Source organism: Hibiscus syriacus, unplaced genomic scaffold, assembly GCF_006381635.1.
Source record: "Hibiscus syriacus cultivar Baekdansim isolate YM2019G1 unplaced genomic scaffold, ASM638163v2 tig00110989_pilon, whole genome shotgun sequence".
Classification (NCBI taxonomy): Eukaryota; Viridiplantae; Streptophyta; class Magnoliopsida; order Malvales; family Malvaceae; genus Hibiscus; species Hibiscus syriacus.
Genome location: NW_024062943.1, coordinates 641,687 through 657,785, shown reverse-complemented (window position 1 = coordinate 657,785; position 16,099 = coordinate 641,687). Strand labels below are relative to the sequence as shown.

Genomic DNA, 16,099 nt, shown 5'->3' with positions numbered 1-16,099 from the left:
TTGGTCACCTACCCATTACTTAATTTCTGTTTTGATCTTATAACTTTTTTTTTCTCAAAATCATACATAATTTTCCATTACGATTTTATTTGATCATCCACCATTAAGAAGTTAATATTGATTCTAACATGCCCTCATAATATAATGTCATATCAACATTAGAAAAATTATTTAAAAAATAACACATCAGCATTACTATTATTTTTTTATCGACAACGTTAGATATGATTTTGAAAAAAATAATAATCGATGATCAAAATATAAAGTAAATGACAGGTAGGTGACCGAATAGATAGTTTACCCTTCTTTTTTTTATTCAATTGTTAACAATGCATTTTTTTAATATAAAAATACATTATATTAGATTATCTAAGTTAGTCCTCTAATTACGTTTAATTAGTAATTTTGTTAACCAAATGTGCAGTAGCAGTGTGGCATTCGCCATAGAAAGAATCACATCAAAGTTGCGGACCACCAAACCAATCAGTAAATCAAATTAACCCTCCGTGTTCTTAACTCAAATATAATTCCCCCGTCTTCCATGCAATTTGCAGAGTGAACCAAACTTGCAGTAATTTCATGAAAAAGTGCCACTTACATTGCTCAAGATAAGATTGTTTCCACTTTTGACCCATAAGTTTATAATTTGGTATTTACAGAATGAAAATGGAGGAACTAAAGCAATAATACCATTTGAATTGTAATCTGTTTAAGCCTGTAATAAGCAGCCATTTTGACAATTTGTGAGGATTTTTTTGGGGGTCAGTGTGTAGATAATCTATAGGAAATCTTGTTATTGTCACCGTCTTTGGTAAAGCGAATAACCAACAAGAGCAGACATCAAAAACGTCCAAAGCACCTGCAATAAAACCAAGCACAATTCAGTAGGTAAGTGATTGGTTCCATCAGCCGCTGATCATGGTTGTCGCGAAGAAGAAAACGAAGCACGGGAAACAAATCAAGGAAACAATGAGAAGAGTACCGTATTATGCTATCCATCGGAGAAGCCTCCCTACCATGTGATGATTCTGATGGTTTGCCGCCACCCTGTTTGGTCCACTAAAACATTATTAAAAATTAAGAAATTTGTTATGAACATCGATTACGGCCAGTTCTGATGCATGCACAAAAAACTATTATTTTCGTTAACATGCGGCACTCAAATTATCAAGTATATGCAAATAACATTTACATTTCTATAACCTGATTTTCAAATCATCTACTTCCGATACTATTTCATAGAAAGGTGTTTCTTTGCTTGAGATGCAGATTCTAAATCACCATAACCATGCAGATTGCCAGAATTATTCCGAGTCTAATCCAGCAATATACGAAGAAGCTTACATTAAAGGCTATATAATATATCAATATGTGTTGATTGCTTAATTTTATTTAACAATGAGCACCTGGGATTGTATAGACTCAACAAGTTCCAGCAACCTTGCAGCTTGATGAGCGTGAATTCCACTGTAATTTCTTTCGACCAATGGTAATCCTTCCAAAATTATTTGGAGATAACTCTACCAGATATATATAAGTCGTAGCAAGTTTAATTAACAGGAAAATTGGAAGAAACACTGAAATATCTAATACAATTCAAAGACAAAACCTTTGTCGAGTACGAGCCGTCGAGTTTCAATGCTGAACCAGCAGCTGCAACAGCCTCTTTATTGATCCCTTTGATCTGTACGTAAGGGCTAGGGGCATCTTGTAGATGATCAACCTCAATAAGAATCTGAAAGGCATAACAATGCCATCTTTAAATAGGCAACTGAGACAATGCATCAATTCCAACCATTTTATCACCCAAATAATGTTATTACTTAATGTCTGTATAAAGACACGGGTGCATATATGTGGGAAATAATCAAGGGAAAAAATGCAGCACCGACTGACTTATTTTTAAGAATAGTTCATCCAAACAAATATTAAAAGGAAAATGGTTCAAGAAAAGTGTGGTTTTCAATGATATTAGATAAATGTAGAGAAAATTGAATAATAGTCTGGCCACTAAATGCTTCACACTTTCCAAGTGAATCAAAAAAATCTACTCACGCGGAAGGAATACTCAGAAGAAAGAGTTGGGACAGATGACTAATCCAGAAAACCCACATCATATTTTTCATACTAATACAACACAGAAAGAGTATTGCATCCTTGTTAATTTTGTCCAGAATTACTCAAATCAAAGTTTAACAGCAAAATTCAACTAACTTTAAGTGCAGACTTCCAAAATAGCCCAGAGTAGAAAGGAATATTTGGCATTAATCACGAATTAGAATTAAATCAGAACATTGAAAAAGCTTGAAACCTATGCTTTAAGTCACATATCACAATTAATTATTATTCTGAAAGCCATTCATATTGACACAAAATGGATATTACAAAACCCAAAACTTAGTATTACCTTGCCATCTTGGTAAATCAGTGCAGATGCTTCAATGTAGGCTACAGCTTGATACCTGACACCAGGTAAAAGAGTATATAATACTCAATCAATTGAACATGAGCTAATCAACGAGTTCAAATGAAAAAAAAACCCTGAAAATGGCAGAATATGCCCGATTACTAATTTTTCAATAAGTAGACTCTGAAAATCAAGGCTACCATCTATACCAAAAGCTGACATTTATGTTTGAGCCCCATCACCAACAAACTGTGTCAACAGTTGCATATTTTATGCCATATTCTCAAAAGTTACCATTCATAAACTACACATCCAACCAGTTTTTTCATTTTTCAAAACTCATGGAAGAGTATCAACTTATTGTTCAACTGTCCCACTCAACCCCCACCCCTCTCTCTCTGAAGGGAAGGGAGGAAAATTGCGAGCCTTTTGGGTCAATCCTGGGAAATGTCTACTCAAACCTCATTCTAATTGACAATGAGAGATTTTAACAATGCAGTAGTAACCGTATTTTTCTTCAGTACCTACTTTGAAAATAACAATCCATACTAGCAAAATTGTAGTGAATATTAACATTAAATATTTGACTTACCCAAGGTTAAGAAGGCCAGACACTGTACTGATGCTAATGTCAAAATCCACTTTGGGTTGAATGATGAAATTCCCTTCCCTAATTGGCTAACAAAGAGCACAGAGAAAAAATCAAAATATCAGCTATTTGCTACAGTTATAGAAAAAGCAACTGCATTGCATGGACTAAAAGACATTTTTCATAAATATCACTACTAACATCTCGTATTAGTAATGCAAATCTTCCCTCACATATTCTGACACGTACACAGTCACTCTCTGCTAAGTGCCCATTTGTAGGAGTTCCAGGAAGCCTTAAATATATATCAATGAAATTCTGAACAGAGCTTCGCAGAGTCGAGGATATTCAAAATATCTTGATAGGCCACCTGATACCATGAAGAAGTAGGAATGGATTGTCAATAACAAGGGAAGGCACATGAGTTTTGAACTAGAAACTTTATGATACTTGTTTATTACTCTTCAAAACGAATAGTGAACTCTCAGGAGAAAGAACAGGATCAAAGTCATTTCTGATTTTTAGCTGCAATAATTAAAAAAAATTGTACCAACACAAAGTTAACCACGTTATCAGAGTTACTGCAAATATAACCATACCTTTACATGCATATATGTACACTCAATACATATGGTCATGCAATGGGTTAAAAACATACACAATAAAATACTTTATCAACATGTGTGCCTACACAAAATCAGAAAGAAATACCAAAAGTTTTTTGATACGTATAATCACATGTAATACAAGTTTGAGATATTCATAGACTACTGACATGTGCATGAACAAGATTCGGTTCAATGTGCTGCTGGAATATTGGGAACACTGTCATCATGATCTCATTTTGGGACATAAAACACCCCACCCTGCTTTTGTCTCTTTGAACTCGAGAAATCAGGTGTGAATGAACACCTCCAACCTAGCTTTGAAGAAAACAACCAATTAATACTCTTATCTTTTCTCAAAGAGGGAGTTACAGGGGAACGGTCATAGAATACAGATTGGGCTGGCTTTTAGCTGGTTTGATAGATATGTTACCAAAAATCAAAATGTTATGCAGTATCTCCTTAAATGATGCAGAAGAACAAGATCGAGGACCAATAAAGGTGTGTTAATCACTGGCATCCTTGCTTTTAATCATTTTGCATAATACAGTTGTATTATTGTGCATAGTTATTTGACAAGAACAATTCATGTCAACGACTTTGATACATAATAAAAACACACTTATTTAATTGATTAATCCTTAATTGAAAGAGTTAAAAAGTTGGGTTTAATAATACCTTTAATAGAAGTCAAAAAGAGAAAATAAATTGATAGATTTAAAATGGAACTAGTTGGTGTGTAAAACAAGTTTGACATTAACACAGGAAAAGAAAACATCTATGACACATTAGGGAGCACTACTTCAGTTTGACAACAATGGCCACACTAGAACTGCAAAGGGCAAAATGTCTGACCTCAAATTCAGCTTTTGGTCTGATGATGAAATTTTTGTCCACAATTCTCTGATCCCCAAGTGACAGATAATATCGAATACCAGATTGCCGCACCTTAATCCAATCATTTATCCGTGCTTCTTCGCTAGCTGATGGGGGTCTAAGGTACATCTCAATGAAACTAAAGCAAAATGAAGTTTTCATTTCAGTCCCAAAACATAGAGAGAAAAAGGCTATGTAGACATACATAACTAACATTCTGCATAAAGATAGCATGTGATAATAGTCAGAACCACTTACTTATCGGTTTGTGCTTCATCTTTAAGGAAAAAGGAAGAATGTCCGTCAGGTGTCTGCCACAGCAATATAATGTTCAAGTGAGACTTTAAGGGTGCAGCTGATTAACAATGCAACAAAAGTTAACTTCAAATGTTATGCATTAAAGAAATGGAATACCTAGAGGTTTATTTCAATAAAAGGCTGTTCACTCAGGACAGCTGCAGACAAATAACTAGTCAATTTTTTGTTCATTTTTTTCTTGGGCAGGGGGATATATATGTAAAGTTTTTTTTATGTTTTGTGTCCACTCTTTCCCACTTTCTATGTGTCTCATAATATCACAATGGCTACAAATTAAATCTAATTGCAATATGCAAATAAATTTTTAAAGTGAATTAAAGATCAAGAATTCCGTTCAGTGTGTATATTCACCAGTTAAACTGCAATAGTCATTGTTCTAAGTACAAAGCTTCACAAAGAGAAGATGTCCAATGTCCATATGCATATATATATATATATATGGAGAGAGAGAGAGGGAGAGAAACTTTCATATTCTTGAGAAAAAGAGGCAAAAGAAATCCCAAGTCAAGTATGAAAACTAATAATATAAATTACAAAACATAAATTATCAAGATAATTTGACAGTGTTTATGACAATGTACATTCTTTCTTGACTCTAAAAATATCATAATATGTGTTTAAAAAAGCGCCGCTTAAGCGCAATTAAAGTGCTAAGCGACTCAAGCGAGGCCCCTGGCGCTTCAGCATAGCAAAAGCACTAGGAATTCATTAAGCGGTAGTAATCGGCGCTTTTAGCAAAGCGCTAATCGGCGCTTAATCGCGAGTTTAGAAGATACGATTCTGGGCTTTAGCAGATACGATTTTTGGGCTTGTTTAGGGTTTAGCGGGCTATTAGATTATCAAGCTTAGATCGGCTTTTAGTTTAGGCGGGCTAGGGTAAAAAATGCGATTGAAATAGGCAGTAATCAAAGAATTTACAGAGAACGATTGAGGTTGAGCGGTAAAAAATTCACAGAGAGCGATCATCTTCCACGCCTGTCGCCTCTGGCTTCACGCTCACGACTCTTGACTCACGACTCAAGTTTTGATCATCATCTTCCTCTCATCTCACTCGAGTCACGCTGCTGCTGCACTTCATCAACCTGTACGTAATTCTGTTGTTTATATACTTAAAGTTTATTGCAAAATTGTGTTTTATAGTTTATAGAATACTGTTCTTCTTTATAGCTTATTGCTTTCTCCTTCTTTAAGTACTTAGTATTGCTGAATTTTACATGTAGACAAGCAAAATGCTTGTTAAACTGGTAAAATTTCACTGACTCTGACTTTATAGTTTGACTTTATAAAATGCTTTCTCGTTCTTTATAGTTTGACTTTATTGCTTTCTGTTTTATAGTTTGATTTTAAAAAAGTTCACCTACTTTAAAAGGTCAAACTGGTATTGCTTTCTGTTTTATGTTTTATAAGATCAAACCGAATATCATGTATTCATGTTTAAATCAGTTTTAGTTGTTACTGGTATTGCTTTCTGTTTTTTAGTTGTTGCATATATACTGGTTGCTTCTGTTTTTTAGTTGTTGCTATATACTGGTATATAGTTTTTAGACAAGCAAAATGCTTGTTGAATTTAAATGTTTGTATTATGGTATAGATTGACTTTATAAGGTCAAAGTGTCAAACTGATTAACTTTCAACTTGGTAGAATAAATTTTCACAGCCTTTCTGTTTTATGTTTTTCAAAATGGTATATAAATATATAATTCATCTTTTTTTTAGTTGTTACTGCCTTACTGGTATAGTTTGTAACTTTGTATACTGGTATTGCTTTATGTTATTTTAGTTTGACTTTACGTTTAATTTATCTTTTATAGAATGACTTCAACGGCGGGTAATGCGGGTTCTTCAAAGAACGGGTCAGAAGACCCAATTAGGAAATTGCAATACAAGATCCGAAAAATAAAATCAGCTTTACATGCTCTTTTTGTGGACAAACATTTAAGGGAGGTGTGTTTCGGATCAAACTGCATATGATTGGTGGTTTTAAGGATGCTCGTAAATGTCCAAACTGTCCGGAGCATGTGCGGGAAGAATTAAATGCGTTCATGATGAAGAAACAAACGGCAAAGGCAGAACAACATATGCAAGCAAAAAAATGGATGCACCAACAACAAGCTGATGAAAACGATGGTGAAGAAGAAGATGTTGTTGAAATAGGCGGCCGTAGTAGCAAGATGCCCCCACCCAAAAAACCAAGGCAAAAAGGTCCTATGGACATGTACTTCACTCCTAATCCTCAAGAAGCAATCAAAGCTAGGAAGGAAGGGAGACAAACAAACCATCAATGAAACGTGTCGAAAGGACCTTAGGGATAAAGTTTGTAATGAGATTGGGAGGTGGTTTTACGATGTAAGTATTATAAATAATTAAATATTTAATGTTTTTTGAGTTTTAAGTTGTTGGAAGTCTTTTTTTTTTGTTTATGCTGATGGAAATATTTTTTTTATGTAGGCATTCCTTTTAATGCCGCAACATATGAGAGTTTTCAAATAATGATCGAAGCAATCGGACAGTTTGGCCCCGGGATGAAAGCACCAAGTATGTACGAGTTAAGAGTTCCCATACTTAACAAGGAAGTAGAGGAAGTTCAAAATCAAATTGTGGAAAATAAGAAAGAATGGGCAGAAAAAGGTTGTTCAATACTATCGGATGGATGGCGTGATTCCGTTGTTCAAAAGGATATCATCAACTTCATGGTAAACTCCCCAAAGGGTTCGGTCTTCGTGAAGTCACTTGATGTATTTGATGTTTCAAAGGATGCTGATTTGTTGTTTCATGTTCTTGATAAAATGGTGGAGGAAGTTGGTGAAGAGAATGTGGTGCAAGTGGTGACTGATAATGCATCAACTTATGTGAAGGCAGGTAAGAGTTGAGTTGCAACTTTAGTCTTTTGATAATCTCTTGTCTAATGTCATCTACTCATCTTATTCCTCTAACTTTGTAGGGAAGTTGTTGGAAGCTAAAAGACCATATCTCTATTGGACACCATGTGCTGCACACTGCCTAGACTTGATGTTGGAGGATATTGGCAAACACATTCCTAGGGTTAAAAATGCTTTAAAAAAGGTCATTTACTCAAATGGATATATATATAGTCATGTTGGTTTGGTGAACTTGATGAGAAAGTTCACAAACCAAAGAAACTTGCATAGACCGACCATCACAAGATTTGCTACTTCCTCCATCACTCTTGCCCAGATCCACAAACAAAAAAAAAACAATTTGAGGAAGATGGTGACTTCTCAAGAGTGGGAAGCGTACAAGTGGTCTAAAGAACCCACGGGTAAGAAAATAAAGTCTTACTTTTTTGCAAGAAACGTTTTGGAGGAATGTACTTTATTCTCTCAAGTTGACGGGCTCCTTAGTGAAAGTTCTTAGACTAGTTGATGGAGAAAAAAATCCAGCCATGGGGTACATCTACAAGGCACATCTATGAGGCAATGGATAGAGCTAAGGAGACGATTTGTGATAGTTTTCTGAATCGAGAGGATGATTACAAGAAAGCTTTTGAAATTATAGATCATAGGTGGGAATGTCAACTACATAAACCTTTGCATGCTGCGGGACATTTCTTGAACCCGGGGATCTTTTATGATGAAGTTGGTGGTGTGCTTTGTGAAGAAGTTGAAAACGGTTTTTATGAATGCATGTTGAGGCTTGTTCGCGACCAAGAAACTCAAGACAAGATTTCAGACGAGTTAGTTAAATACCGAAAGGCAGATGGTCTCTTTGGTATTAGCTTGGCTGTTAGGCAAAGGAAAACAAAATCACCAGGTAAAAAAATGCTACTTTATATTTTAAGTTTTAAGTTATATTAATTATTCTCTCAAATATAGTTTATGCTTCATGTTCATTTTACATTTTTTTATAGCTGATTGGTGGACAATGTATGGATCTTCGGCTCCTAACTTGAAAATGTTTGTTATACGGATTCTTAGTCTCACTTGTAGTGCTACAAGTTGTGAGAGAAACTGGAGTGTTTTTCAACAAGTTATTTTTACATGTTTTTTCTTAATAATATTGCTGGAAATTATATATATATATATATGCATAATGTTGCTAACATCCAGTTTTGGTTTTTTTCTTGTAGCTTCACACTAAGAAACGAAATAGATTGGCACAATCTAGATTGAATGACATGGTGTTTGTGAAATTCAATCGTGCCTTGGAGCGCCAGGCTATAAGTAAGGAGACAGATCCCATTCTTTTGCAAGATATTGATGAGTGCAATGAGTGGTTCATGGGAAGAATGGAAGATGATGATGAGGCGGTGTTTGTTGGTAAGGATTTGACATGGAGTGATGTTGCTAACGCTTCCGGTGCATATGAGCCTAGTTATCTAACTAGAGCATCAAAAGTAGTGAATGATGGAGCCGGACCATCGCGAAATGATAAAGGAAAATCTCCTGCTCATAATCCTATCTCTAGTAGACCATCTCGTAGATGCTTAGTTGATGAAGATGAGATGGAAGAAGATATTGGAGTGTCTAGTGATGAAGGAGATGGTGTTGTCCGAGTTGATGACGATGACGATTTAGAGGATTTTTGAGTTATAAGGAATTGAGGGTTTAGAAAAATACTTTTGTTCATCTCACTTTAGACTACTTTTGGTGTAGACCATCTTTTGAGATTAATATGCTCGTATAGTCGTATGGTTAATGGTATATAAGTATTTAAGTGTTTATAACTTATAAGTAAATTGAGAATTATATTTTGGTGTTTAAGTACTTATAAGTTTTGAATATATGCATTGACACTTTGATATTTAAGTATTTATAAGATAATTTATAAATATTCTGTATTTTTTTGTGAATTTCGGCCTTTCTGGCGCTTCGTGTGCATAAAGCGATCGCTTTCGCTTAGCGCTTCGGCATCTAGGACCCTAGGCGCTTTACACTTTAAAACCAAGATCATAATCACATTTTCTATGAATGACATGCTTAGAATTTTATTTAACAATGAGACATTAAGTATAACATACCTCACTTCTGCATTTCGGCTTGTAGATTGCTTCTCTAAATGATGATACAAAGCTGTTGTTAATTCTAATCTGCATGATAAACCCAATTACTTAGGAATTGCCAGTTAAATTCCAATAAGTAAAAACATAAAAAGAAACAACAACAAAAGAAAAAAAAACCTGTGCATGATGAAGGTCTGGCTCAATGTGCTTTCTAAACAAAGGAAAAATGCTATCAATAAGGTAATCCAGTGAGCAAGAATCTCCTATATCATATCGAACTTTGGAAAGAAGACTAAAATGAACACCACCAACCTGATACACCACCCAAATATTCAGAAGCACTATAAAAAAATCTGATGAAAAGAATTGATAACCGCACAAGCCTTAATCAAACCTAATGCTTAGGGAAAAGAAGTTATTACCACTGCGACCCGAATATCAAGCAGAGAGCGCAATTTCGCATGCAGAGCATAAGTACCATCAACTATTACCTGAAAAATGGATGAGCAAATTAAGTCCAAAGCAGCCATAATTTGAAATATATCCTATTTTACACTTCTTACCACCCCATACATAGCACTCTTTATAGGTTTGGAGCCAACACGTTTCTTTTGTTGGAAATCAAACACCAGTATCATAGTATCTTTCCCATCTGTCAAATCCTGAGTTTAACAGGAAACGAAGGGCAAACTTTACGATGTATACATTTAGAGTAATCCCAATTCCCAAACATATCGAAGAGACAAAAATGTTTTTCATAGGCAATAAATTAGATGAATTTGCCATTGTGACGAAATGTACAAAGTACAAACCTCAAGATTTTGGATCAATGCATCAAAATCTATTGAATCCAAATCATTCCCTTCATCACCTCCATCACGGTAGTTCTCCATTGGTATAACAGTGCAACCAATAACAGGTGCTACCTTCTATGCTAAGCTTTTGGAAATTGAGACCACCATATAAACCCAAAAATATTATTATAAGAAAAGAAAGAAAGCACGCAGCTCCATTTGTCCTGATTCTTACAATCTTTCTTTTGAAAAGAAAATAGATAGATAACTAGTAGAGGGAGAGACATCAGAAAACTAAACAGAAATCTAAATAGCATGCTCACCTAGTTTTGCCTGATCCACTGGGACTACCAATGCCAACCGTGACAAGACCCTCCTTTTTCTCTCTGAGTTCTTGTATGGATTTGACAAGCAAATAATAATAGCCATGATCAAATGACTGCATCATTTCATCCAAAACGCTCATCAAACACAAAGCAAATTTTGAGGAAAATTAACACAAACTCAAACGAGCAACAGAAAACTACGAAGTTGATATGAGAGCAAACATGTTCAATTTTGATATAGGATGAAATTGAAATAGAAAAACTGGAAACCTAGGATATAAAGAACCCAAATATAAAAACATAAGCAACCAATAAAACAACAAAATAAGCTTACCAAAATTCGTTAACCAAGATATTCATACCATGCCAACAATATGGTTAAGTGTCGTCAAGGGTGCATGCCCTAGAAACACTGATATAGGTCAAGGACAAGAAAAAGAATGAAGGTAACAGCTTTCAAACATGCCAAGAAATTTGAAGAAAATTCAGGAAGAGAGCGCAAATTGGGCAAAGATCAATTCAAACATGCGAAGAAGTTTGACATAACTGCGATGGAACCAAACTTTTTCTTAGGTCATATCTTCAACCCTAATCAGCACAACATTTGGATGATACTTGTCATAAGATTTCCTCTTCCATACTTGGATGATGTCATCTAGAATTAATATTTTTCTAATAACAGGAACGATCATCAATTTATCAAACAGCAAATTGGACAAATATCAAAGACATAGAGGCAGATTAAAAAACTTGCAATACTAGATTGACATACTATAGCTCAAAATGACATCAAGTAAATGAGATACTGTGAACAATCACAAATTCAACGCATGTGTAAAACACAAACAAACACTTAAATTTAGGTACAAGTAATCCAAATGCTCATCATCATTCAATAAGTATCTAAAAAAATATAACCCAATTTGTTACGATTCTTGTTTTCTGAACCTAATTACCCAAAAAGAAAAGTTCAAAATTCTAATGACAAAAATTCTTCAGAACCCAAATTCGATTGGAGAAATAAAAAGTACCGAACAACCCAAAATCGAAAAACTGGAACAAACAAAACTACTTGATTGAAAACAAAAATTAAAGGGGGGCTGACCACATGGAGAGGTAGAGACTGGAGAATAGAAGAAGAAGACGAAGTAGAAGTCGAAGGTTGTTGCTGGAAATAATCCCTTCCTCCTTCTTGGAATACTCTTTGGACAACTTCATCATCCATTAATTTTTCTTCTTTTTCTTTGTTTGCTGGAAAAGAACAAAAAAATTTCAGGTTTCTTTTTCCCCTTCCCGCAATTCTGGTCTGCACTGCACTTTTTTGTTTGCTTTGCCTGGGAGGAATCTGTTATCAATCAAATGAAATCCTTTAATTAAAAAAAAAGAAAGAATATAATTTTGAAAATTGTTTCTTCTCTTCCTTTGGCTTTTATTTTTCTTTCTTCTACGCTTTTCTTTGTTGTAGAGTGTAGACTATTTGTTCCCGCTTGTTTTCGTCACCGAGTGTCTTTTTTTTTTCTACTGCTATTTATTATTATTTTTAAAGCTCTATTTTTCCAAACATTTTAAAATTTATTTATTTGTAAACTCAATTAGAAAAAGAAAAAAAAAATTTAAAAAAGATTTATATGTGCCACACATCCCTAAACTATGACCATCATTTAAATTAGTCATTAAACTTTTGAATATTTTAATTTATCCTCAAACTTTTAAATTGATCTCAAACTTTTGAACGTTCTGAATTCATTCCCTCATTATAAAGGTCATTCTAAGTTGGTCTCTAAAATTTTAAGCATTCCAATAATGCGCCTAAAAATCATTCAACATTTGGGGATAAAATTGGAACATTAAAAAATTTAGGGGCCAATATAGAATGAGGGTCATAATCTGGGGATGAATTTTGGATAGTTTAAAAAAATTAGAGATCAATTTAGAATGTGAGACATAGTTTCGGGATATAATTTGAATATTCAAAAGTTTTAGGACCACTTTAGAATGAAGGTCATAGTTTAGAGGCCTGTAAAGCAATTAACTTTTTAAAAATAAAAGTAACAGTACGATATTGGGGTGTATACGGTTCGTTTCGGTTTTTCACTAAAATATGAAGGAATCGCCCTTTGTCGGATTTTAGAAATAGAAACCGAAACATAATGGTATAAAAACCACGATTTTTTGTTTAGTTCGATGATTTTTTACTGTTCACTATTTTTCAAATTCAAACTAAAAAAACAAATCAAACTGAAATCGAATCGCAAATTGAATTTAGTTCAAATGGTTTCCATATGAAAAAACCAAAATCGAACCGAATTGGATATTTATTTTTTTTAAATCAAACTGAAATCGAATCGCAAATTGAAAAACTCGAACCGAACTGCATACTCCAATTCGGATCGGTTTTTTGGTTTTCTTGATTTCGTTGCTGAGCCCTGGTACGAAGTTAAGGTAAACTACCAAATTGCCACTTTTGTTTCATTCTTTTCACTTTTAGTAATGAATTTCAAAAAATAACATTTTGGTCATTTACATTATCTATTTATAACATTTTGGTCATTAGTTTGATGATGGTGGGTTAATTTTTAGTTTGACCTATAAACTTTGATGAAATATCAATTTGACCTTCGAGTTTTATATAAAATATTAGTTTAACCCCTAAATTCATCTAAAATCCTCGTATTTCGTAGCTCACCACCATCGTCGGTCGTTGTTAGCCGCCTCGACCACCATTACAGATGATCATTGATCTTCAAAATTTTCAATTCACTCACTTGTAACCTCTTAAATACAAATATGATGTTCGTTCTATCGAAAAATATTCCAAACTTCACAATTTGATATTCGCTCCACTTTTAGACTCGATGTTCATTCTATGGACATTCTATGTTGTGAACTTGTATCGTCCCAACCTTTTTCAACATTTGGTCTCTCCTCCATGAAGAAACATTTTATATCCATTGTTCTGGAATAAAGCTAATCTAACTATCATCCTACGTTAAGTACAAAATTATTACGCAAATGCATGTTGCCAAATACATTAGGAAGAAAAGCCTAGGTGAAGATTTAAAGTGTCATACATCATATAAACCAAGGTTTTCAGTTTACCGTTATGATGCGTAGACTATAGTTTCATCCCGTCTAAAAGGGAGTTTAGATTAGTTTTATGAAGTTCAAGATATTTTTCAATGAAACGTATATTGGATTCGTGTTGGACAAACCAGAAAAAGAGTGAAGTGGAGTCTCGATCGTCGATGAAGATGTCCTATGGCAACTGATAATGATCAACGATGGTGATAAATAAAAGTAAACTTTGGTCATATTGATATTTTTATTTTTTTCATTATCTTTACAATCAACTTAGTTACTCTATTCTTTGTAGCAAGCTGTAACAATCCTAAGTGTTCATCATTTATTGAGGCACTGAGGTTGTTTGTTAGACATTCATTGAGTTCACCGTTTATTCCAAGTAGACTGTGACCACTACGCCGTACTTGTTGCCAAATATAAAATGTAACACCCTTGACCTGACCCAAGAAATGTACTTGACTCGAAGGTATCACATTGGAACACTGAGGTGAATTGAGACTTATCGACTTTGAAACACATAATTTACGACCTGGATAATAAAATACAATCATGACCTCTACATTCCCATACAAGTTTTCGTCGTTATACTCTGGTACTCTCGCTGAGACTCTTTTGATGATGTTGTTGTCCCATCGTGATCTCAAACCTTGAACCTGAAAAGGTAATAATTAAAAGGGTGAACTAATAAACCCATTGAGCATACATCGACTATATTATATTTCACGAGTCTCATAAAGTCAACATGATGGCCATTTATGAGCTTAAGCTATTAATCAAGGTTTCTCATAATCTTATCATTCTCAGTGGGATCCATATCTACCCAAGAAAAATATCTTATAACTTTTGTGGATAATAATTCATTAAAGAGTCCAACTCTTGCCTTGTTTTCACCTTAGTGATGTATAATTCCTTTATTTCAATTTAGGCATGAATCTCCCCAAAATAAATTCTAACAAATAAATTCTTCATCTCATACTTTAAAGTTAATCCCACAACACAAAAATTATCTAACTTATCCTCGAAATAATTTTATTTACCAATTTAATCAAAACTATGGAGAGTTATAACTCTACCCTGTTAAGAAAAATTTATCCTCGAATTTTCCACCAGATTCGAATAAACGTGAACGTAGTTGACATTTCACATCGTTCGTTTCCTTGTTACAATATAAATCTAAAGTTTCTTGGTATTCACGCTAAACGTTAATAATTCTATCTCATCACCATATGTCACATCACATCGAACGGATGTAATGGTATTCCAGCACAATGATCTTGTTAACACACGGGAAGTAAAAAAAAATTCACCTAAATCCCACTTTTAGCATGTAATCGGTTAATTGGTCCTTGCAACAAGGTCATTGAACAAAATGAGTATTCCTTTTTTTAAGAACACATTGTTAAACGAATCATTTTCGAGTAACGAGTAAATCACCAAAGAATCACAACGATAGAGTCACTAAAAATCTGAGGATTTTTCTTGTTCGTGACAAAATTTCAAGAATTTAAAAAAGACAAAATTCTAATTAGAATTTACCAGACTGAGATAAGCAAAATCTTTTATATACGAAGAACACTCTTCCAACATGTTCATCAATACTCTAGTTTCATACAAGTATACCATCGAAGTAACAATGAGTACACAACTGGATGTCAATTCAAACACAAACCAAACGATATTTTAACAAGGGTAAAAGTGCCAACATAGATAGAGTTCTTATCATAGTCACATGGATCGCGGTACGCTCCGGTATGGGAACGTGGAACGGGATCGTAATTCGTTAGGTTCCTAAAATTTGGTACGAGGGGTAGGCTCATTTCGAATCGCTCCAGTACGATGTACTAGTTTCTTAGGTTGCTATTTTTCTACATCAAATTTTATAAGTAATTTCAAGACTTCAAATATCTTAGAGTAACTTCAATACTATAGATTTCATTCAGTAACTTCAATACTTCAAAGTTCAAAACAAATTTATCACTTCAAAAGTCAAAAGACTCAAAAGTCATAACAAATTACATAAACTCATAAAGTCATGAATAAACTTAAAACTTTAAAAGACATGATAAAACTAATAAAATTACTCCACCCTTTGTTTTTTTCCTTTGAAATTATCGTTGTCTTCATCCTCCTCTAGATCTTCCCA

General features: G+C 34.0%; 1 protein-coding gene across 1 annotated transcript; it reads right to left on the bottom strand.

The window, feature by feature from the left end:
• Positions 1 to 574: 574 nt before the first annotated feature.
• Positions 575 to 12,282, bottom strand: LOC120149153 (uridine-cytidine kinase C-like). Its single transcript, XM_039162044.1, is given in 19 exon segments — positions 575 to 859; positions 983 to 1,059; positions 1,407 to 1,520; positions 1,610 to 1,735; positions 2,408 to 2,462; positions 3,000 to 3,085; positions 3,198 to 3,318; positions 3,320 to 3,366; positions 3,447 to 3,521; positions 3,772 to 3,915; positions 4,457 to 4,616; positions 4,736 to 4,788; positions 9,774 to 9,842; positions 9,933 to 10,067; positions 10,178 to 10,246; positions 10,319 to 10,417; positions 10,568 to 10,694; positions 10,873 to 10,988; positions 11,981 to 12,282. Coding segments are annotated over 19 exon segments (1,812 nt in total). The 5' UTR covers positions 12,101 to 12,282; the 3' UTR covers positions 575 to 840.
• Between the last annotated feature and the right edge of the window lie 3,817 nt (positions 12,283 to 16,099).